General features: G+C 42.1%; 1 protein-coding gene across 2 annotated transcripts in view; it reads right to left on the bottom strand.

Annotated features, from left to right (window-relative positions):
• Positions 1-3303: 3303 nt before the first annotated feature.
• The window catches only part of GPR179 (G protein-coupled receptor 179), a 57187-nt gene continuing 34526 nt past the window's right edge, over positions 3304-25964 (bottom strand). The window contains exons 2-11 of one of the 2 annotated variants that reach the window (XM_083147119.1): positions 22094-22202; positions 21413-21497; positions 20954-21147; positions 20467-20535; positions 20264-20373; positions 19930-20168; positions 19624-19762; positions 18977-19082; positions 18754-18897; positions 3304-6032 (exon numbers count right to left, since the gene is read on the bottom strand). In XM_083147119.1, the coding sequence (XP_083003245.1) occupies positions 3636-6032; positions 18754-18897; positions 18977-19082; positions 19624-19762; positions 19930-20168; positions 20264-20373; positions 20467-20535; positions 20954-21147; positions 21413-21497; positions 22094-22202 (3592 nt within the window). In that variant the 3' untranslated portion in view covers positions 3304-3635. Of the gene's footprint in view, positions 6033-18753; positions 18898-18976; positions 19083-19623; positions 19763-19929; positions 20169-20263; positions 20374-20466; positions 20536-20953; positions 21148-21406; positions 21498-22093; positions 22203-25964 lie in introns of both variants that reach the window. The other variant, XM_083147118.1, reaches the window with a different exon arrangement.

A 25964-nucleotide genomic window follows, 5' to 3' on the forward strand; every position in this document is an offset into this window, starting at 1 on the left:
TCCGATCAACTGCAGAATGACAGACGGGATTCAATATCCTGCCTGCCACTCAGTGCAAAGGGGGCGTGGCCATGAAAACGGACGTGGATTGTCAATCTGCGGCCAGGATTGCGACAATCCACAGCCGTTATCGACAGAACGGGCCGACAGCTTCTAAAGTCAGGCCCGTTCTGCCGTGATCCCTCATCAATGCTGTCGCTAAAGACAGCATTGAATGGGGAGCCGCCGCTATTTCCCACGTTGAAAATAGCGGCGGCACATTGCATACCCCCCTATATTGGCTAATAGAAATGTGTGATCCAAATACAATTTATAGCTTAAGGAAATACTTCATCCATCTGAGCAGAATAAAGCTCTTATTTCTGAGATGAAATAGGGTATTTTTTAAATTATTATTACTACGAAAAAGGAGCATAATGCTAACAAGGGGATAAAAGTCAAATGTCAAAAATGGGCCAAATTCACATTCAAAGTATTATTCTTTGTTGTCTAAAAATTGGGTACTCTTTACCTAGAACGGCGCCCACGATCAAAATCGCGGGCGTCGGGGGTAAAAATCGCGGTGATCGCGGTCATCGCGGGTAAAATTGGATGGTCGCGATGCCCGCGATGACCGCGATCACCGCGATTTTCCCATAGGGAACAATGTTAAAAAGGCTGATTGACCGCGATTTCACTGTTAAATGGCTCAATTGACCCGATTTGGCCATATTAACCCTGAATTAGGCCCAATTAATCCTTAAATGTCCCCCCCAATTTTTGACGCCACCCCACGATCCACGCCAACCCGAAGCGTGGCGAGCGCAGCGAGCCCGCGAGGGGCGGCGGTACGCGTCCTCCGACCTTTTCATGCCCTACTATCCACGTCGGCGTGGTGTGAGAATAGAATAGTGTGGCGAGCGCAGCGAGCCACCGAGCCCGAAGCGTGGCGAGCGCAGCGAGCCCCGCGAGGGGACGCGGATACCTTCACAGGTAGACGCGTCCCCTCGCGGGCTTCACAGGTGTCCGGGTCGCCACGGACACCTGTGAAGCCCGCGAGGGGACGCGTATAACTGTGAAGGTATCCGCGTCCCCTCGCGGGGCTCGCTGCGCTCGCCACGCTTCGGGCTCGGTGGCTCGCTGCGCTCGCCACACTATTATATTCTCACACCACGCCGACGTGGATAGTAGGGCATGAAAAGGTCGGAGGACGCGTACCGCCGCCCCTCGCGGGCTCGCTGCGCTCGCCACGCTTCGGGTTGGCGTGGATCGTGGGGTGGCGTTAAAAATTTGGGGGGACATTTAAGGGTTAATGGGCTCTGTGGCCCATTTAACATTGATTCCTATGGCCAAATCGGGTGGATTGAGGCATTTAACACTAAAATCGGGTCCATCGCGGCTTTTAACATTGCTTCCTATGGGAAATCGGGAGCATCGCGTCGCGGGCATCGCGGGTACGTTTATGGCCGGCCGCGACGCGACCGACACGATTTTCATGTTTTACATTGGTTTCAATGGGAAATCGCGTCGGTCGCGTCGCGGCCATACATAAATGTACCCGCGATGCCCGCGACGGGCGCCGTTCTAGGTAAAGAGTACCAAAAATTATCTAGGGCAGGACTTCTTAACTCCTCCTAACATTCTTAAGTACCACTAACAGGTAATTGTTTGTGGATGTCTTTCATCATGCAGGAGAGTTACTCTAAAGGTTTGTAGACACTGGCCAAAATATAGACAGACTATCAGCCAGCATGTACCATTGATATACCTGTGAGTGCCCTTACAGCCACTGCTGGTGCTTGACTGCTCAATGGGCAGGTGCAGATAGGGAAGTGTGTACGGAGAAAACGCTACCCGATCCGTCTTTAGCTATATCTGCAGATCAATTGATCTGCAGATCAATTGATCTTCAGATATATCTACTAGTGTGTACCCAGCTTAAGGTGCCCACACACTGAGCGTTTTGGGCTTGCGATGCGCGCTCCCACACACACAAAATCGCATCGCATCTAGTTCAAAACACACAATGATTTAGCACATTGCATGCTTTTTAAACTAGATGTGAAGCTATCTAGTCCACAATGCACAGTGCGTTTTGGAGTCGGTAATTATCCCACTTGTTCCACAGACAAAAATAATCAAAGCATCCTGTTAAAACAACTTGAGTTAAAGTAGAAGTTGTATGATTGATTACGTGATGAAATGTGCTAAGCACTATGAACTGGACACTCTTGGGCCCTTTTTCCGTCCTTATCCAGATCAGGATCGAAAGCAAGGATTTGGTGACATCCAAATTGAAATTACTATTTCTAGCAGATCCACTACCTAAAGTACTATTATTGGTACTCGCTTATTTGGACATACAGCGGCCCACTTTAACATCTAGTTAAGTTTTGTTTGAATACCATTGACCTGTATTTTACATGAGTTTGTTATTATTGATATTTTCATAATAAATACTATATATTTTTAGTGCGCCTTTTATCAAGCCATTTGCTGATCGATTTATGTTTTGATTTCCATAACACTGTACAACACTTCCTTTTTTTTAAACTCGAAGTTGAGAACCATTGCTCGAGGTTAGTTAGGAGTCTGAAGAAATGAAAGAAACATCCAGAAAGTTTGATTTGATAATATGGATAGTTAATTAGAAGTTATAAATCTATGTTGATAATAAATTTAGCAAAATCAACATCCATATCTGAATTAATATCAATTTATTTAGAGCAGTTTGTCCAATAATTAGGGATTTAATCTTGAAGGGGATGGACACGACTAGAAAAATGTCTGTCTAAATCTGGGTACATTTTCCAACACTCTGGCGGACCTGCCGTTGCGCCGACCAAGCAGCCGATTAAGGCAAGTGTACGCATTTACCGATTGGCCACTCGACGTGTCAGTCAAGTTTACCAGCTGGGCGGTCAATTCAAATGCTAGTGCACAGGCGGTCAATGGACAGTTTGCACCCATAGCCAGATGGCCTAAAATTTCTGCAGATGACGCAATGTCTTTGAACGACATAATTCACAGACATATTGGTGATATCACCCACCAACGGGCTCATAATATGTCGGACATTCACTTAAATAGACGATATATCAGCCAGTGTGCACCAAGCTTAAGGCTAGAAGACTGAAACATGTGTCCATTTACTGATGTAGAAATGTAGTATAGTCCTGAAAATAGATGAAGCTCTGTTAAACTGCACTCTCAACCCATTACATCCAGCCGAATCTGCATTCAGAAGGGGATTTGAATTCCTTTTTATGTTTGCTATTATCTCCTGTTGTCATTTTAAGTACAGAATGTAAAAGCTACATGACAAACAAAGAAAATTAGTGTTTATTTTTCAGACTTGGGAACAGACAAAGGATCATTGTTATCACACAACTTTGTTTTTAACTCGATAGGACAAAGTTATTTTGTTGATCGTGTTATTATGTCTTGAAATCAGGAAAGTGTATAGCAATAGTATCCATTCTACCTGCACCTGCGCAGTTTGAAAATAGAAACCTGCCATGCCCATCTTTACTCATTCTCATTTTCAGTTCACTTCCTATTTAAAAGCCTCCTTAAAATGTCCAATTGTAATCTCCACATCCACAATATTCCACTCTGTTTATTCATGAGTTGATGTGAGGCCCTACTGTTTAATATTACTGAAAGTCCCATGGACACACCTCAGCACTATTGGCTGGTACCTGATTGTCATTTCCTTCTAGAGGCTCTTCTTGAACTTCCCAGGGACAAATATCGGCCAGTCTGCTTGAGTTTTCAACCCCTGTGGTTTCTACATTGTTTGAACGCAGTTTGTGTTTCACACCTGTATCCTGCTCATCAGAATACCTCTTGGTTTTTTCTACCAGAGAGTGATGGTATCGCCTAGAATACTTTGTAGTGGTTTCTGACGTATACAGGTCACCAATGCGACCTTCACTCTTACTCATAACTTTGGTTAGTGGTCGAAGCTCTTCACTTGACCCGCTACACAAGGAATCTTGCTTACTTTGTGACTTGTACAAGTGACTTTTAGATGGCTTGCTGGTCTGGGATGGTTCCCAGGTAGCAGTTTCTTCTTGTGTTTTGGAAGGAGGTTCCCAGCTGTGGCTCTGGGACTGACTCATGGTTGCGGGAGTTCCTTCAGAATCTAGGCTCTCCCAAGGGCATATCTCTCCCTTTCGAACTTCCAAATCCAAGCTGTCCGAGGTTTTAGACTGAACGGGGCACCCATCAAATGTCTTGCTCTGTGACTGGCTGAGTGCACTAGGAGAGCCTCCAGACTCCTCACTCTCCCAAGGACACACTGCATCTCTTTGCCTACCCAGTACTTCAAGCTTCATTGCCAGATTGCGTCCACTAAATCCTCCCATTTCTGCTTCTTCTACTTGACCTGTTTCCCATGGACAGATTTCTCTTTTTGGCTGCCCTGCATCTTTTCCTTCCCAGGGACAGATATCTAATCTACTCTTGTCTTCACCCTCCCATACATTATCGTTATGTGCTTTTTTACCTTCTGCAGGAGGACTGTGGAAGGAAAGATTGCTCCCAGACTGACTAAGGGGACCTCCTGGGCCTTCACTGTCTATGCTCTCCCATGGGCATATTTCACTTCTTCTACTTTCCACACTGTTTGATTTGTGTGGGACATTTCTAAGCCCCTCCATACTTTCCCAGGGGCAAACTGTCTCTTTTAGCTGGCTCATTCTTTCTAACCTGCTGACTGAAGTATGTTTGGTGGTTTTGGGTGTAGATTGTTTTTCCTCCTGTTCCTTGTTGTTGTCTGTGTATGTCCCTAACTGTGGTGAGGAGCAAAATGGTTCCTTATTATCTGCCAAGTTTAAGGCTGGAAGGTTTTCTTTGTTCAAATTAGAATTAGATTCTGTCTCCCAAGGACAAATCTCTTCAAGCAGCTGTTTTTTGGCATCCACTGTTTCATCAACAGACTGCCTCATACTTTCCTTGTGCTCTTTTACTACAACTGTTCCTTTAAATGCTCTAACTGCAAGAACCAGACTTTTTAGTGTATTCTTCTGTGGTGGTCTTGTACATTCCATTGTCTCTGGTTTCTTCACCACTGCTATAGGCTCTGAGCCTATTTCTTTGGAAAGCATACCCTCAACACTTTTTGCACTCCCTGGCCTAATTGTGAGTGAAGAGCCTCCATTTTCATTCTTTGGTTGACCACATTGCTGATGTTGCTCCTCTGGACTCCTGGGTTCTTCACTACTACCTAAACTGTGGTGCTTACTTCCGACCTCACCCTTCTTTACTCGTGAAACATGTGGTTTTCCTGATGGATGGGGGCTGTCCAGGCTACTGGATTTACCAGGTGCATAGGTGACATGTTTCTGAGAACGATTTTCAGATGGTAATGGTAGCTCTTGCACCTCCCAGGGGCACACTTCTGCTTTGTCAAAGCTCCCACCTAATAAAGGGTTTCGGCTTCCTTCCATGGTTCGTTCTGCCGGAATGTCTGTTAGGGGTCCCTTCCCTCTAGCACTTCCCATCATGCTTTGGGATTTCTGTAGAGTACCAGGATGTAAACTCAATGGCTTTTTGTCAGATAGCAGATTATGGGCACTAAGAGATTTACAGACCAAGGGGGCCTGACGAAGAGAATCCCTACGTGAACGCAGAGATACATTCCTAGCAAGATTCCGTCTCATTAAGGAGTCTCGTAAGGAGGCATCCCGGGCTGAGCTCTCCAATCGTGGGGAAGTGGAACCAGTATCCTTGGATTCTTGCATATGGTCATATGTGCTGTGTGATTTCCTTAAGGAAAGAACCCTCTGCCTCAAAGACTCCTCGCGCAGCTTAACACTACTACTGTCCTGTTGCCTTCTCTTATGCCCTCCAATGGAGCCAGGTGATCCTTCACGTTCCTCACGTCCGCATTGCTTTGTCACAGAATCTGGGATTTCAGTGATGCGCCGAATAATGGAACGGCCAAGACCACGGCGAGAGCTGCGTTTCTTTTGCAGGTGAGGATTGTTTAAGGTCATTTTTTTGGTTTTGTGGACTTCCAATTGGGCATAAAGCTTCTTCAGCTCATCCTGCAGACAAGAATGTTACAGTTTTAAGTTAAGAAAACATGGACATTCCAGTATATTGTATATTGGAGTAGTTTTTTTTATCATATTATTGATAGGATCACTTTATATCTTTTATCCGTGTTTGCCCAGCAAATGTGTATTTAGTCATTTATGTTCATGATTTGTGACATTTTTTTTTGTGACAATCAACGCAGAAGGCATGATAGCAGAGTTATCCACATATGTTATTTCCTCTTAAACCACTGTTACCAAATAGGTATTTTTAAGTACAGGCATCAGCTATGAGTAGCCTCCAGTTAGCAGAATAGAGATATACTACCCGCTATCAATGTGGGTGGAACAGTGGTTAGTAAAATGTTTGTGTGTGTGTGTGTGTGTATATATGTATATATATATATATATATATATATATATATATATATATATCATATATATTTTAGAATTTTTGTATGAGAAAGAGACAATGGAAGTTTGCCACCACTAGTGTGTGTTGTATCTATGGTTATAAAAACACTAGATAAATGCTAAACACCTGCTTGTTAAAAAAAAAAGTAAGTACAGTTAATAAGTGCACTCCCAATGTACAGGGTGTCAGTATCCCCTAAATATATGTAATGGTAAATTACTGTTTTTGAGTATGCAAGAGAGGGAAGGGGTTCAGCGACATTAATATGTATATAAAGACAGACCGATTCAGTCCATCCACTGAGATGCATCTGTCCTCCAAATATCCAACTAGTTGGATGGATGGAATAAAAATCTGGTACTGGATGGGAGAATATGTAATTTGTAATTCAGTAATTTGTTCCCAAAATCTGGAAACGGACAAAAACTGTCACTCAGACAAGATACTGTAGTTGAATCTGTTTGATTTAAACAGTTTGACTGAATGAACAGTTTGACTGAATTTTTTTTGACCATTTTCCTGGGTTTGTGAGAAAAATAGCTGATTGTCATTTACTCCCATATTACTATTATTATTACAATTTATTTAGGTACTTGTGTAATAGCACGGCGCACGGCTACACTACGTTTTCAGCATAGGCTAAGCTACGCTGTCAGCGTAGCCCAATGGCTGCCTAGCGTACTTAGCGTAGTGACTCCGCGGCAGTCCAACAGCTGCCTAGCATTGTTAGCGTAGTGACTCCGCGGCAGCCCGGCTCTGTCCCCGGCGCCCATGGCTCCGTCCAAGGTGCCCATGGCAAGCCTAGTGAGCGCCTCTCACACAGCGCCGGTAACTACCAGATCCCCTGCGCTGGCGGACGCCGGCGGAGAGGGGATGCGGGCACCGGCGGAGAGGCACTCCATCTATCTGAGACGCAGGTGCGTCTCAGATGCTCCTGCGTCTCAGTATTATTGCGGCAGGGTACGGCAACTCTGCCCGTGTCCGCTTTAGGGAGACCCGCCTTTTAAAACCCCCACTATCCTCGCCAGCCTGAAGCATGGCGAGCACAGCGAGCCCCGCAAGGGGACGCATTACGTGTCCCCCTGACCTGTTCATACCCCCACTATCCACATTGGCGTGGAGTTGATTTTATAAAGTGTGGCGAGCGCACATGGATTACTTTACATGTATTCCGCGTGCGCTCGCAACGCTTCGGGCTCGCTGCGCTCGCCTCACTTTATAAAATTAACTCCACACTGATGTGGATAGTGGGGGTATGATCAGGTCGGGGGGAGGCGTAACGCATCTGCTCGCCACAATTCGGGCTGGCGTGGATAGTGGGGGTGTTTCAGGAACACATATCTGACAGGGACGCTGACTATGCTGGCCACGGGAACACTACGCTACTTCTGACAGGGACGCTGACTATGCTGGCCACGGGAACACTATGCTACTTCTGACAGAGACGCTGACTACGCTTACTATGCTAGCGGGAACAATATGCTACTTCTGACTGACTACGCTAACTACGCTGGCCGCACGAACACTACGCTGATTCTGACAGGGATGCTACGCTAACTACGTAATGGGCACCATACTATTACACAAGTACCGTTTTTATAAGGCACCACAAGTGGTACATAGGGCACATAATTAGAACAATACTGGGTACACAATACTAAACATAACAGTAACTGAAGAATTGAGTACAGGTAAAAATTAGCAGCACAATTTTTAGTAGTGGGATGTATGGTAGCAGGGGAGTAGGCTGCATGTTACCAGGGTAGTCAGGGGTAGAAATGAATGAACACAAGTGAGAAGAGATGCAGGTATTGATGGTAGGTGGGTAAGAGAGCTGTAATTGATGTGCGAGAAGAAGGCTGTGAGAACAGGAGGGAAGAGGGCCCTACTCCAAGGAACTTACAGTCTTGGGAGACAGAACGGTAACATGAGGTGCAGGCAAATCGGCCTGAAGGCAGGAATTGAGCACAGTAGGGATGGCCAGGACATAAGGCGGCAGGTAGGGAAAGCAGCCGCGGTACTAGGTTATCTAGGAGGGTACACTATGGTGAACAGGTGGGTTTTCAGTGAATGTTTTAAGCATTGCAAGGTCGGGGAGAGTTTAATAAAGTGAGGGAGCTCATTCTAGTGAAGGGGAGCGGGCCAAATCTTGGATATGCGCATGAGATGCAGTGACCAGGGTAGAGGAGAGGCGACGGTTATTGGCTGACCAGAGAGGACGGAAGTCCTGGGGAAATAAGGTTGGAGATGTAGGGAGCAGTGGAGTTCGAAAGTGCCTTGTATGTGATGGTGAGGCGTTTGAAGAAGATTCTGTAAAGGAATGGGTGTAAGTTTAGATTTCCTTAAAGGTGTTTGGCAGAAGTGGAGTGGCGGAAGAAGAGGATAAGTCTAGCTGCAGAGCTGAGGACAGACTAGAGAGGAGCAAGCTGGTAGCATGGAAGGCCAGTGAGTAGACTGTTGCAATAGTCAAGCCGTGAGTGAATAATAAGTCTAGTCGCACTCTGGTACAGAAAAGGCCTGATGTGAGCAATGTTGCATAGCTAAAATATACAGGATTAAGCCAGGGATTGGACATGGGGGGCAAAGGAGAGATGAGAGTCAAGAGTGACACCCAGGCAAGTTGGGGAAAGGGGGCGCCGTATAGATACAGTACCAGATTTTCAGTCCAAACAACCAACTAGTTGGATGAAATTTGGTCTACTGTATGGCCAGCATTAGTTTTTTTTTTTTTTAAATGACAAATGTATTTCTTTAAGACATACATTATAAAAGGTAACTCGTAAAAAAATACAAAGAATAGCAAATGCTTAAATAGATTAGAATTGTATGCAATATAATATGTATATATCTTTCCCAAATAAATACAAATATAATAAAACAAAATTAAAAAGGATCAAGAGGTAGCTTGTATTTTGAGATAGAGGAAGTAGAGCCGTACCCAATTCGTTTTGTCTAGTGAGACTTAATCACCCCTCTATTTAAACACATAGTCAAAATCTTGTGTGTGTTTATGTATAATATAATTTTGTCACATAATGGGTATCAAATGAATCTGCAAGTTTTGGTCCAATATGGACCTTCCTCAGGCTGAGCAAAAAAAAAAAAAAAACAAGCCATCTGAGGTCGTAGAGGACACAGATGGCTTATTTTGTTGCTCAGCCCCAGTACAGTCCTTATTGGACCAAAACACTGCAGATTCTTGTGATCACTATTATGTGAGAATAAACTTAGATTTGTGTGCTTCTCAAAATGGTTTTTATTTTATTTTTACTTTAAAGAAAATACATTTGACAGTGTATGAGAGTACTACTCATGAGTATCAGTGGTGAATGTAAACGGAGGCAAAAAGGCCTGTATATGGGGCCACTGTTGTTGATACTGTATACTTTTGGTCTCAGGCTGGTGTATGTGGTATATGGTGCTGATATGCTATGGGGCATGGTATATAGGGTTGTTGGTGCTGTGGCACAGTAGTGGCCAACCATTCAGATTATCCTTATTTATTTAGGATTTTCTAGGAGATAATATAGATAATTATTAGTTGCTATAGGCAACATCTCATCTTGAATAGAACATCCATCATAGTAAATTTACCCCAGTAAATTATTATTATATTTTTAATTCTCAGACACTGGGGAAATGTATAAACCTTTCAAGAAGTGGAGAGGTTGCTCGGTGTGACTACCTGGCTACTAGCAAGCATGTATCCAGTACATACTAGAAAATGACAGGTCAAATATGGTTTCCACTCTTTAGAAGTTAGATAAATCCCCCCCTTGACATAAAATAGATAAGACCACTTGGAAATAGACTGCGTATTAGTCTTTTTGTTGCTATAGTATTTAACATCTATTTTCCTAAAGTAAGCATTCTATGTAGTGTTTTTTATTGCAATTAACTAAAATTAGTGCTGTATAATTGACTAGGATATAAATATTGCTAAGTTCTCTTTTCTGAACTGATACCTCATGCCCCAGTCTCATTACTTGTTCCGAAAGTGATATATACATCAAGGGCTGGACTACCTGCTGTAAAGTCATTCATTTCAACTCACAGGTTCCCAAACTTTGTCCTCAAGAATCCCTAACAGTTCATGTTTTCCAGATCACCAGGTAAAATGTGACAGTTGTTGAAACACTGGGAGACCTGGAAAATGCGACATTTAAAATCAGAGCTTGTGGCCTAGCAGCCAATCAGAGAGACTGCCGGTACGCAAGCTCTGATTGGCTCACCATACGGTGCCTGTGCTCCTCTAGAAGGACTCCGGAAGCAGTGGGCTCCAATAGGGGCAGCTCAGCGGAGGCTGACTGCGGGGGGGTTTGCGGTGGGCAAAATGACCGGCCTGGGCCCTTCCCTCTGTCAGAGAGGCCAGGCCCGGAACAGCTGTACCCACATTACCCCCTCGATGTCAGCCCTGCCCATGACAAGTGATATAAAATAGCTGTGATGCTAATAAATAAACTAATGTCACATGTAAAGCCAGGCAGTCATCAGAGTTGGCTGAATAATGCTAATGGTGTAATCATTGCCCATCTTTTCTAGTTATTTTATGACTATATCTCTGATGATATTACACATTCTAGTATATTGCAGACAGGATGGTATATTCGAACAATATTGTGAATGTACTGAGGGGTCAGTTATGTAAGTGTGCTTGTATTAGTGTACTTTAAGTAACTATAGCAAAAAAATGACTTGGTACTGAGGTCCATTACTAATCACCCAGCTCACCAGCAGCCGGAAAAAAATTTTTAATACCCCACTCGTCAAATGTAGACATAGATACAGCAAGCCAGCACTGATGAGCAGGTGTTTTTTATTATTGTTATTATTTATTTATTTTTTATCTGAAATGTTTTTTTATTGAAGAAAAATAATTTTACAATACAGATCTTTTAGTTCAATATAAATACATATATTAAAAAACATATCAGTAGTTGAACTGTAATAATATTAAAACAAACAATAAGGGGGAAAGGAAAGAAAAAGAAAGAAAGGACAAAAGAAGGGAAACAATAAGTAAAAAATACAAATACAGGAAGCCATGAATCAAACAAACAAACAAACAAACCACTAAATAAATATCCATGGTTTTATAGGGAGCAGGTGGTTTAAAAAAACTAAATTGAATACATAACAAATAAAGTAAATATATACACCACAATTTAACATAAATACAGGCTGGTATAAAAATGTATGCAAATGTTATAATCACTCCTAAATGCCACTATATTCAAACAAAAGCACATAAATGATTAAAGCCACTTTTGAATGTTTTAAGTATTCAGGTAAAAATGTCCAGCTGTGCTTATTTGTAATACCACCAAAAAGAAAGGATGGTCATCCGCACAGGATCCTCATTACATTGGTGAGGAAAATAGGACCCCCCTAAATATAACCAAATGGCGTAAGCCTACAATATATTGGTTTACTGCGGGAGGTGTGCGACCTCGGGACACAAAAATAGTTAGCTTTTTGGAAGAGAGAAAGAAGGTATGTCCTTGTGGGGTGCACCTATGAGGTCCTTAAATAAGGTAAAATTTAACTTTTATTAAATAGTAACTAAAACTAAGCGAAATATGACAAACACACATGTAACATTGAACATTGAAAGGTGAATACAAGGGGAAGGATAGGTGTGTTTATTAAAATCGGTGGCCTGCTCAATTCGCACTGTTATTGTTACACAGGTTTGTCTTGGGTTTCAAATGTGTTTGTACAATAAATTTGTCTCAAAATTCACGTATATGTGTGCTCCTTGAAATAAATTTCTGAATGAGTACCGTGTCTCTTTATTTGCTCTCAAAAGAAGTTATGTCAATGGTCTTGCAGTAAATGAAACAAAAATGTCACACATTGATCATCAATATTGCAATGTGGTCATAATTCCCATAGGAAACTGTGATAAATCAATAAATAGGTGGTTAGGACAGTTCTTAAGTCGACTTAGTGTCGTAAGATGATGTCAAAATAGTATCATACAATAGGTTTCCAAAGTTATTGATACAATGAAGTATCTGGTCTGGTGTTGACTGTCACTGTCGACACCCTGTGTGTTGATCAACACCTGTTAGTGGGTAGTGTGTTCAGATATAGAAGGACCTAGATTGTAGATAAGAACACTTGATTTTGTTCTTATTTATTGATACAATGAGGTATCTAGTCTGGTGTTGACTGTCACTGTCGACACGTAATGTGTCGGTCGACACCTGTTAATAGGTGGAGTGTTCAAATATAGAGGAACCTGAGATGTAAATAAGAACTCTAAATTTCATAGGGTGACTGGCACTGATCTCACTAAGTGAGTCGTTAGATATTCTAGTCGACTTGGTGTCGTCACATTAGATCAAATATTATTACGTAAATGTAGTGCAATAGGTTCCAAATATATTTATATAGTATCGCGTCAGGTGTTAACAGTCACTGTCGACACACTGTGTGTCGGCCGACACCTTTCAGTGAATAATATACTCAAAAAACACCGTTAAGTAATGGGAAATGTGCGTGTTTTTAGGAGACAGTGTTCATACTTCCATTCGACAAATGAAGATTTATCGTGCAGACTATGTATGCAGATAAATGATCCCTGTGGCGTATGCCGCACTAATACTGTGATAACAGCGGGTCTCTTAGTTAATGAACCAGCTCTATGGCTGTATGTTAGACCCCTGTTTAATCAGTATTACACAGGGATGCATGCTTGCTTTATAGATGACACGCTGCAATGGGAAATGTGCGTGTTTTTAGAAGACAGTGTTCATACTTTCAGTTGACACACAAAGTTTTATCGTACAGATAAATGAGTTGAGTCCCCTCAGCAGTTAGTTTGCTGGTGGGTCAGACACGTCATTTTTATTGTAACAATTGTTAAGTAGCAATATTTTTTTTTTATTTTTTTTTTTTCATTGGTAAAAATATTGCTACTTAACAATTGTTACAATAAAAATGACGTGTCTGACCCACCAGCAAACTAACTGCTGAAGGGACTCAACTCATTTATCTGTACGATAAAACTTTGTGTGTCAACTGAAAGTATGAACACTGTCTTCTAAAAACACGCACATTTCCCATTGCAGCGTGTCATCTATAAAGCAAGCACGCATCCCTGTGTAATACTGATTAAACAGGGGTCTAACATACAGCCATAGAGCTGGTTCATTAACTAAGAGACCCGCTGTTATCACAGTATTAGTGCGGCATACGCCACAGGGATCATTTATCTGCATACATAGTCTGCACGATAAATCTTCATTTGTCGAATGGAAGTATGAACACTGTCTCCTAAAAACACGCACATTTCCCATTACTTAACGGTGTTTTTTGAGTATATTATTCACTGAAAGGTGTCGGCCGACACACAGTGTGTCGACAGTGACTGTTAACACCTGACGCGATACTATATAAATATATTTGGAACCTATTGCACTACATTTACGTAATAATATTTGATCTAATGTGACGACACCAAGTCGACTAGAATATCTAACGACTCACTTAGTGAGATCAGTGCCAGTCACCCTATGAAATTTAGAGTTCTTATTTACATCTCAGGTTCCTCTATATTTGAACACTCCACCTATTAACAGGTGTCGACCGACACATTACGTGTCGACAGTGACAGTCAACACCAGACTAGATACCTCATTGTATCAATAAATAAGAACAAAATCAAGTGTTCTTATCTACAATCTAGGTCCTTCTATATCTGAACACACTACCCACTAACAGGTGTTGATCAACACACAGGGTGTCGACAGTGAAAGTCAACACCAGACCAGATACTTCATTGTATCAATAACTTTGGAAACCTATTGTATGATACTATTTTGACATCATCTTACGACACTAAGTCGACTTAAGAACTGTCCTAACCACCTATTTATTGATTTATCACAGTTTCCTATGGGAATTATGACCACATTGCAATATTGATGATCAATGTGTGACATTTTTGTTTCATTTACTGCAAGACCATTGACATAACTTCTTTTGAGAGCAAATAAAGAGACACGGTACTCATTCAGAAATTTATTTCAAGGAGCACACATATACGTGAATTTTGAGACAAATTTATTGTACAAACACATTTGAAACCCAAGACAAACCTGTGTAACAATAACAGTGCGAATTGAGCAGGCCACCGATTTTAATAAACACACCTATCCTTCCCCTTGTATTCACCTTTCAATGTTCAATGTTACATGTGTGTTTGTCTTATTTGTAATACCCCTTTTAAACCTAGCTGCATTGCTGGGAGGGACGTTACATGCTGGCTGGACTTGCCTTGTGCTGGGTGGCCCCAGCATGTGAGAGACAGCAGTTTCAGTTTGTAGCAACTGAATTAATTATTGAATTCAGATAATTGGGTCTCAAATATCCATAGACTAAATATAGTATAAATGGCACTATAATGGAAACTACTGAGGAGGAGAGGGATCTAGGTGACTACTTAAAGGCAGGTAGGCAATGTAACAAAGAAAGGAAGAAGGCAAGTCAGATGCTTGGTTGCATAGGGAGAGGAATAAGCAATAGAGAGAAAGAAGTAATAATGCCACTGTATAGGTCATTGGTACAACCTCATCTAGAGTATTGTGTTCAGTTCTGGAGGTCATATCTTCAGAAGGATATAAATACATTAGAGACTGTACGAAGAAGGGCAACTAAAATGGTGCATGGCCTACAATACAAAACTTACCAGGAAAGACTAAATTTCCCAGTAAGTCAGATGAGGGTACATATTAGGTGTTTGATATGTTTTCCAACCACCTGACTGTATTGAGGGTCGAGAGATCGATCCTCAGATCATACGTGCTGCACGTATAATGCATTTGCAGCTCTTCTGCATTCTCCCTGCCTGAGAGGTCTCACAGACTCTGGGAGTAAGGGGTAGTCTGCCACTATTCAAGTGTATATACAGTAGTTAACATATCGTCCCTGGCTCCCAGTATGAGATCTAGCAAAGACTGTATGTAAGTAACCTGTCATAACCCACTGCAGCATATTTTTAAACTGAACCCATCGTCTGGGGGGGGAAAGAGATATCACTGATGACTCAAGCCCCTGCCTGCCTATTCTGGGGCATGGTGAAATTATTTGTTTCTATATTTAATGATAGGAGGAGAAATTATCACTAATTTGAAGAGGGTGTGCCACTGCCCTGGTTCCCTAATCACCCTGATATTCGATAAAGCTTGGCTACAGCATTTTGCCTGATAGCCGAGGAGCCAGCAGGGGAGCCTCCCCGGCTGTCAGGATCAGCATACAGAGAGCACTGGTGGACCTTGTACCGGCACTGCTGCTGCCTGGCCCGGCACACTGGTTGCAGCATCACAAAATGTTCCCCATTGCTGCTACCATCTATTTATTTCTGACTGGTTGCTACTGCTGGTTACCGTTCCCTATCTTACATGGTTCCTCTGGACGGGCTGCTGCTGAGACAGGGAGGCACAGCTCCCATAGCTGCCTTCAGCTGTATAATACTGCTCCTGTTGAGGGGCGGGCATCTCGCTGATTGGTTTTATCTTGCCCCCCCCCCCCCCTCAGAAAACCACAAAACTGTATAAAAAAACCCGAAAAAGGTGATCATGGGACCCGCTGCTATTTTGGTGGTACATTGATTAAATATTGGGCTAAACAAATGGTGTCCTCCAGCGGCCAGTGCTCTAGGCAGCTGCCTTAACCTGCCTAATGGTAGCAACAGAACACAAGGACATGCACTGAAACTAGACGGAGGAAGATTCAGGGGGGGTTTTGATCAAAAAATAACTTCACAGAAAGGGTAGTGGATAAGTGGAATAGCCTCCCATGAGAGCTGGTAGAGGCAAATACAGTAGAGCAATTTAAACATGCTTGGGATAGGCATATTGATAGGGTGTGGTATAACACACCGACAGTCATTAGTCCGACGTCGGAATCCCGACTGCACAGCGGGGGGAGAGTAATTAAGCCCCTTGTGGGCCCGCTGCGCTCGCCACCTATTTTATTCTCCCTCTATGGGGGTCGTGGACCCCCACGAGGGAGCAGTCGGGATTCCGATGTCGGAGTAATGACTGTCGGAATCCCGACTGGCGGAGAGACGTCCGCACACCCTATTGATATCCTTACAAAGCAATAAGGATCAAATATGGTTTGAGGTAACATGTTTAAAAAAGTGGCAGACTAGATGGGCCAAGTGGTTCTTATCTGCCGTCAAATTCTATGGGGGAAATGTTATAGGGTGAGAGAATCAGATTTGGTAAGAAATCTTTTTATTTTTTATTTTAAAGCAGTCATTTACACTGCAACACCAGTTTGAGTTTGCCGTATAAATGATTGCCGCTTTAAAAAAAAACCTAGATATTTCTTGCCAAATCTCTCACCTTACATTTCACCATATGTTTCCTTCAGTGGTAATTTGCTGCTTAGCGCTGGGCAAATGCGCGCCTCCTGCTGCCGTGCGAATACAGCTTTTGTGAAACATTATATGACCGATCATGCCTTGCCACAGTTTTGCTATTAGGAAAACTAAAAATCTATGGCAAATCTTGCTGGGATATGTAGTTTCACAACAGCTGGAGCGCCACAGTTTGGACATGCCTAGTCTAATGTGTATGCACCTAAAGAAAATTTACCTCTTGGACCCCAGACAGTTATTGTTTTAAGCTTTGGAATAAGATCATTAGCATCTTTTTTGCTTGGTTCCTAACAAATAAGCACCAGCTGGAAATTGTTACCTGAATCATGAATGCGTTCGAAAGTAGCTTTAATAAGTTTTTTTTGTCTATAATAACAACCGATGTTTGTGTGATTTTTTTATTTGTTATTTATTAACTAAAAAAACAAAACACTTGCTCATTCGTGCTGGCTTGCTGTAGTTATGATATACTATATGGCACAAGCAAATTTTTGGGATCACTAGCAGGGCCGCCGAGAGGTTTGCCGGGCCCCGGCGTGGCCGCCTCCCACGATTAGGCCACACCCCTAAAGGGGGGTGCCGTGGGTACAGCTGTCCCAGGCAGCTCATTTTGCCCATGACGCCACCCCCTTGCCTGCACACTGCCTCCCACTTGGCGGCTCCCCAGCCAGCCAGGTACACACACCACACAGGGCAGCCCGCAGGGCAGCCCGCAGAGCGTAGAGCGCAGGACACAGAGGGGGAAAGCCGATCAGCATCATCCGGTTACTCCCCTCTGTGTACCAGGCTCGGTGCTCTGCAGGCTGCACTGTGCAATATGCGCTCACAACCGCGGAAACGCCGAGCGCGACCGAGGGGATGCAGAAGGGTGATGCCACGTTGCTGCCACTGGGTGAGCAATTGGGGGGGGGGGGGGGGGGGGGACTGAAAATCAGTCCCGGGCCCCAAAATTCCTAGCGGCAGCCCAGCCCAAAATGTTTAAGGTGGGTGAAAAAACCCTCTAAAGTCAAGGGGAGGATTATTGAACAGCAGCAGCACACCTACAGCATGTGCTGTGCTGACAGTGAGATGCTCATGCTGAGCCTTCTGTAAACACAGCACATGCTGCAGAGCAGTGATTTTCAACCTTTTTACCTTGCGGCACACTGAATAAGATTTTAATATTGCCAAGGCACACCATGAGATCCCAGCAGGACAAAACACATTGGCCCCTACAGGGAAAAAAAAACATATTGTCCCCATATAAAAAAACAATCTGGTCCCCACAGGTAGTAAAAATAAAATACATTTGCCTACAACATGAAAAGAAGAGACCAGTAAATAACAGTTGAACTGGTGGAGGCTGTAAACTGGTTTGGGCAGCTCTAGATCTGGGGGCACACTTGAGAACAGCTCAAGGCACACTAGTGTGCCACGGCACAGTGGTTGAAAAACACTGCTGTAGAGGTGTGTGCTGCTGCTGGCCTGGGAGAGATGGAGGGGGAAGGGGGGGTCGGACAGGGCCCCCGCCAGGCCCTCCAGCAAGCCTGGGTAATTAGTACCCGCTCCCCTCCCCCTCTCAGCGGCCCTGATCACTAGTGATGGTATACTATGATGTTCAGGTTGGCCTATCAGGCTCATTGTTGAGCTAAGTGATAAAAGTAAGGGGCAATGCTAATATTTGGGGTCATTGTCTCAGAAATGCTGGTATCCCAGCTCAGTGAGTAAACTGTAGGGCATAGGTTACTAGGTGGAGTCACATACAGTGAAGACATAGGCTGGATAACAGTGGAATACTCTAGTTGGTAACCAATGGAATGTAATAGCAATAATACTTTTGTTCTGTGTTGAGCTCACTCAATTTCTTTTCTTTTTTATTTACAAAGCACAGACATCCTAATATTGACCTTGATTTCAGACTAATTTGTTTAAATCTGTCTTACCCTGATGTCGTCGGGGTCCAAGCTATGCTCACTCCAAGCTGATGTGATACTGCTGTTTAGATTGGATCGGGATCGTCTTAGGTCCAGTTCATCTTCATACACCTCGGCTATCTCTTCCCTTGGAGGACCTCCTGCATGCAAGAACTAACATAGGCGCTTTCATTGGGATCTGGAGAGAAAGCATCTCCTACATAAATGTATGAACACACTAATTATGATTTACCTTGGGCACAAACAACAAGATGAGTGTCATTGTGACTGTTCCATGCGCATGAATGAAGAACAGAAGCAGGGTCCAATCCGGATGAAGAGATGGGACCATAACAAACCTAGTGTGGAGAACAAAGTGTAACAGAACTTCACAGAGTGACTTTTATATTGCAATTTATGATCTAGGACTTTAAAGGGTGAGATTCTAATGAACTAGACATCTAGAGACTACTGTACTGCTTTATCCAACTCAATATTTAGTAAAACCATCAAAATTATGTTTTCTGGATGCATAATCGACAAATCATTGCACAATTTATACATTAGTTGCACGCATTGACATAGGTTGGAAAAATGTACTGTAGTCAGTGGCAGAACTTGTGGGTGATGAGTTCAGGTGCACAACTATCATTTGTTCCCCCACCTCCACCCCAACCCAAGTTTACAATATGCAACACTGCAGTGGGTGAAAGGAGAAGCAGAGGGTGACAGAGATGCAGGGGGAGGCAGAGTGTGACAGGGAAAACTGGGTGGGAGACAAAGAAGTGGACCCCTTAGTCTTCAAGGACCTGGGTGCACTGCACCTGCTGCACCAATGGTAGGTCCACCTCTGACTGAAGTGAAAATCAAAGGATTGAAGGGCGGACTATGTAGTCTCACCTTATAATGTGGAATGCAGTTGATATCAGCATCTCATTGTGTATCGCTACGCCCATATAACGGGGTTCATGGAAAGCAGAGGGCACTGTACGAGCTCCATAACACAGGTAACTGCCCCAGCACAGAAAGAGCAACTCAGCTGAAGAGAGAGAGAGCACAGTTCATGATGACATTGATTTACAGTGTGCCAGATTGTTCCCTAGACGCCATCCAGATACTGTAAATCCCCTTCTTCCACAATTACATTTTGTAAAAATATAGTTCATTATACAACATGTTATCTGCATGTAATCATAGCCAACTCACCCAGAGACATCATGTAGTCCCAGCGGTCATAATCGCATGTATTAAAAATCTGCCCTTCCTGTGTCTGCGTGCGGATGACCACCTGAATACCTCTCTGTAGATTCTCCAATGTCCCTATGGTCCATCCCACAAGGAACCAGGTGCAGACCACCAAAATGATGCACAACATTCGTAATAAACGCGCACTTGTCATGTAGGGCACGCGCTGAGCAGTCCTCGAAAGGAAAATTTTCATCACCCTGTGTCATTACAAGTATGATATATTGGTATCATACATTTACATATATATACTTACATTAAATCATACATGACTTATACTAATTCCAGTTCTCACCTGTAGAGTTTCAGCACAATGGTCCCATATACTGTGCAGAACCCAAGCAGACGGACCCAACGAAGAGCCACGCAGCGGAACACACCTGGTTTGAAATATACGATAAATACCTGAAATACAAACAGGTGTTACAAGAGAACGGAACAAATCTCTTCTGGCTCATGTGCAGTGACAGATGCAATAAACAGATTTGTTTCACTCACTGGAAAGTATAGCAGCAGTGACCCGAAGAGGATTGTCTCCAGGAGGAGAAGACCCGAGGCCCGAATCCTCTGTATGGGAAGAGACAAGATGCAGGTGGTATTATTCAGGAATACGATATGTTAACACGTTAAGATGTAACTGTTTGACACGCCAGCTGTTGTAGCTATCAAGATGCATAAATCCCAATGAATACACCAATCACAACTGATTATATTCAACACTCACCTATTTGTTATGGCTAGTGTAAGGGATCTATGTTTTGATATCATCCATATTGCTGATTTTCACAGATAAATATACATATTTATCTATGAAAATGTCTCAAACTCATTCTGCAAATGGTAACAATGTTTAGATACTGCACAAAATGCAAGATAGTCTTGAAAAGTCAACAAGGAGTTAAAGCTTATAGTATGCAGGAAAAGATAAGTATATTTATGGCGAAAAGCATGTGTACGCAAAATTTCGTAGCTCTCATATACTCACTTTGCTCTCTCGGAAGTTATAGGAAACCAGCATACTCAAGAAGACTCCCATCATAGCAGCAGCTTGCAAGGACAAGACTGTAACACGGAGAACCCAGTCTTCTTCTACCAGGCAAGGAGAGTCATCCACGCAAGTATCACAGCCGTTACTACAGCGCATACAGGCAGTAACTCCCGGGTAAGAATTGCCTAAGCCTGCAGAGTATGCACAGGTTACAGTATAGGCACACACCACGTAAACACAAACATGCCAAGCTAGTGTATGATTTTTTTTTATAAATAAGCAAAAACAAAACATCATTACTTGAGGGCTACATAAACATATAATCCCCCCCCCATACACACACACACACACAAAGTGTTGTCCCAATAAATTGAGGGACATATGTGTATTTGAGAATACATACATACATACATACATGCATATAAAAAGAAATATGTACAGGCCATGTACCATTACCCTCCAGCTGTGTCCAGTAATAGCCTGGCTGGCACACGCATCGGTACCTGTTCAAGATGGAGCCCTCACTTTCCTCTGACAAGCACTAAGGGAGGAGACATATATCAGAACATGTAAATTACAAACAACTACATATATATAGGACATTCCTTCTGTACATTTCCATCCTTACTCAATGAGTACCAATAATAAATATATTGCCAATTTCTGAGGTTAGGGATTTCAGACATGCAACTTATATTAAATGGTGTATATATATATATATATATATATATATATATATATACAGTCCCTACTGTATATATATATGCATTCTGTAACCATATAATAGCAGAATGCAATTTAGACAGGTTGAAGAAAAACTGAGATGACTTTTAATATCTGTAATACTTTTCAGTAGAGCATTATTCCTAACATACAACTGCTTTCATATGCAACCCTCAAATTGTGGAAACTTTTATTTCAAAGTACAACTTAGGTAGGAGTTTGGATCCGTCCCTCTCAATCTAAACGTCTCTGCATATTTGAAATCTTCCCCACCTGCAGTGCAACATACATTATTTTCCAAGGTGCAAAGTAACTTTCTACATTTTCTGCTGTACTCAGAATCCACTTCACAGTATCTTGGTTTAAAAAATATTCCGTTCTAAAACCCGTTACCCATCTATAGTACCCCATTACCTGTGTACTGTTCTCATCGCAGTTGTGAGTATTTGCAAACCAGACTGGTTCTTGGGAGCATTGGTTTATCCCCAGACTCAGCAAACGTACATCCAGGTGTAAGGTTCCCCTATTGAATGAAGAAAACGGTTAATGGTTAAACTAGTCCTCTAACTTCTACTTAGACCTCATCAGGAGCATAGGTGAATGTATTAGATTGGTTGAACCAGGGATGAATACAACATATCTCCCCAGATGATAGTCACAAAACATGCTAGAAAAAAAAGAATGCTGACATAAACAATACTGGCTGATGGGGACAAAAAGAAACTGAGAGCAGAAAAGACAGTGCTAACTGGCTATGATTTTGACAGAATATTCAGATAAGTGCTGTATTACTGACAAGGTGGTACAGGTGGGCACCTAGCGCCCAATGGACTTATGGGGTCTGGTGTCGTCACTGCCATAATGCAATTTAGAGATGGGTGTGCGGGGGAGGAAAGATATGTCTGCTGTATGCTGGGACAGATGTGGAGAAAGGCCAGCTGGGTGGGGTGACTAATGTCTGATAAGGAGGCAATGATCTGTGTTGGGGGTGCTAAGACTGGAAGTAGACTATCAGAGAATGGGTAAGGCAGAGTGAGGGTAGGGCAAGGTACATGGTTAGGCAAGGTGGTGCTATATAGGATTGGCCTAGGCATTGGAGGGGTGGTAGAGTAGGTCACTGTTCCCAACATATCTCATTTCCCTATGCAAATACAAAAGGTGGGACAACCAGCGCTTGATGGAAACTTGTTCGTGAGCTGGAGATCAGAGCACAGCTGACGTTTTTTGGTGGGTTAATAACCACACTTACTTAATAGTTCTGTCTCGAGTTCACGTAGCAGTTTCTTTAAGCAGGAAAATGTGTTTATCCTGGGCACTTACTTATTAGTTCAATCACGAATACACAAAAAGGTATCTTTGTTTCTTCCAAATATCAGCATCAATCAATGGCAATAAGCAGATAGGGTACAACTTACTTTTTATTTCAGACTCGCGTTCACGTAATGGTATCTTTAAAATCAGGATCCAGTCTCCAAGGATAGGTCACAAAGATTTATTCAAAGATATAACACGATAAAAACACACACTGAAGGGAATCCAGGACACTTGCTGCGAGATGGAAAGTTCTTTGTCTTAGGCGCTGCAGACGCATATGGGACAGAGACGCAGACGGTTCCTGTTCACCTTGTCTAACACGCTGGAGTAGAGTGAGCCAGCAAGCAGTACTGACGTCAACGCGTTTCGGATTCCTCCTTCTTCAAGACGTACTGCTGTCTATCACAGTATTCGATTTATACTGAATGGCAAAGTCACATGATCGCGTTTCCACCTATCATGGTTAATACCTATAATCTCTAGACCCGGCTCTTTTATATTTAAGCAGCTTATTACCGCATAATAAATACATACATACATACATGGTATTACATATATAAAATAAGCATATAAAAATACAAAAAGTACAAAAGTGCAAAATATGTAGTAAAACATCAGTAAAAAAGATTTTTTATATAAAAACATCGATGTCATAAAAACATCGATACAAACAGTCACACATATCATAATAATATATATATATAGAGCCGGGTATAAAAGAGGGACAAACAAACACAGAAACAAGATATTAGTATCAAATATAAAACTGAACACCCTAAAAGAATTTCTCCTGTTAGATAAACCATTTATATTCGAAATCTACATTAAGACCTCTTGGGATCAGTGTTTTGAGTTCGAATATAGTTTTCATTTCAAGTTTTGCTAAATCCTGTTCTGTGTTCTTAGTCCTCCAATTTTTATTACATGTTTTAATGCCACAAAAATGTTTTAAAAATTTAACATCACATGCATGTTCTTTTTTAAAATGTAAAGATACATTATGAAGTTCGTTTCCTTTTTTGATATTGCGAATGTGTTCCCCTAATCTTTCTTTGAGCATTCTGCCCGTTCTGCCCACATATTGGGTACCACACATGCATTCCAACAAATATATGACATTCTTAGTCCCGCAAGTAATGAAGTCTTTTATAGTGTATTCATGTCCCGTGACAGAAGATTTGTATTGGGTAATCTTATTTTCTGTCTGACAGGTTTTACACATAGAGCATTGACCACATCTATAAAAGCCTTTTGATGTTATACGTGAAGGTCTTTTATCTACTGGTAAGGCACTTCTCACCAGCATGCTCCGCAAATTGTCTGCCCGTCTATATACAAATTTTGGGCTAGGACCTAGATGTTTATTCAACAGAGGATCTTTAGTAAGGATATTCCAATGATCAGAAATAATTTTCTCTATTACTTTGTGTTGCGAAGTAAACTTGGTGATAAAGGCTATTTCTTGCTCTTCTTTATTCACCTTTTTAGGATTGTCCTGTAACAGATCACTTCTAGAGCAGGTCTGGTATTGTTCTAAGGCTTTATTAACCACTGATGGACTATATCCTTTATCTAAGAAATTTTTCCTCATACTACAGGCTTGTGAGTTGAAAACATCCAAATCTGTGCAATTCCGTCTTAGACGCTGGAATTGACTTTTGGGGATACTTTTGGTCCAATTTTTATGGTGATTGCTATCACATCCTATATAGGAGTTGCAGTCAGTGGGCTTTACGAAGTTTTTTGTCTTAATAACCTCATCCTCGACATAGATCGTAAGGTCTAGGAAATTTATCTCTCTGTCACTAATGGTATATGTCAGTTCAATGTTATATGGATTATTATTAAGATGTTGGCAGAAATTTTGTAGGGATATGTCATCACCCCTCCAGATGAATAGGATATCATCTATGTAGCGGGTCCATAGGGCCAAGCTGGCAATCCAGGGATGACCCGTCCATACCTGCTCATCCTCCCAATGAGCCATGAACAGGTTGGCATATCCTGGTGCCAGCTTGGCACCCATTGCTGAACCCGCTACCTGTAAGAAGAAGTCTCCCTCGTACCAGAAGAAGTTGTTTGTTAAAACCAACTCTATTCCCTCTGTGATAAAATTGACCATTTTTTCATTAGTATTGTTCTTCACCAAAAAATATTTTGTCGCCTCTATACCATCTACATGTTGTATAATAGTATAGAGGGATTTTACATCCGCAGTTACCAATTTAAAATGGGATTCCCACTTAATATCTTTAATTTTGTTAAGTACAGATATAGTGTCCTTGGCGTATGATTTAGTGGTTTTTACTATCGGCTGAATTTTATTATCCAGGTAGCATGACAGATTCGATGTAATCGATCCAATACTCGCCACAATTGGTCTGCCTGGTGGTTTAGTGGCGGACTTATGGATCTTAGGAAGAACGTAGATAACTGGGATTGAGGGATTTTCAACGTGTAAATATTCGGCTTCCTTCTCTGTGATAACATCCAGTGACAGATATAACTGGATGAAAATATCCATTTTCTTTTGAATTTTGCTAGATGGATCTGAACAAAGCTTTTTATATGTATTTGAATCCAACAATTGTCTCATGACTTCTGCATGATAGTCATCCCTGTTCAGGATGACTATCCCTCCGCCCTTGTCGGCCGGTTTTATAATAATTTGATTATTGTTTTTGAGACTATCTATGGCCATTTTTTGAGATTTAGTGAGATTGGGGTTTTTTACTTTTTTCAAGGAAACCTTTTCTAAATCTTCTTTTACCAAGTTTTCAAAAACGTCTATGAAACATCCTTTCTTAAATCTGGGGAAAAAGGTAGATTTTCTTTTAAATACTTTAACCTGTTCCTCCACTATATCAACAGCGGAATCATTCTCTTCTGTATCAGAGAAGAATTTTTTCAACGTGAGCTTTCTTATAAATTTTTGTAGGTCGGTAAAGACCTCATATTCATTAGTATGATT

Source organism: Crinia signifera, chromosome 6 (assembly GCF_055691185.1).
Source record: "Crinia signifera chromosome 6, ASM5569118v1, whole genome shotgun sequence".
Lineage (NCBI taxonomy): Eukaryota > Metazoa > Chordata > Amphibia > Anura > Myobatrachidae > Crinia > Crinia signifera.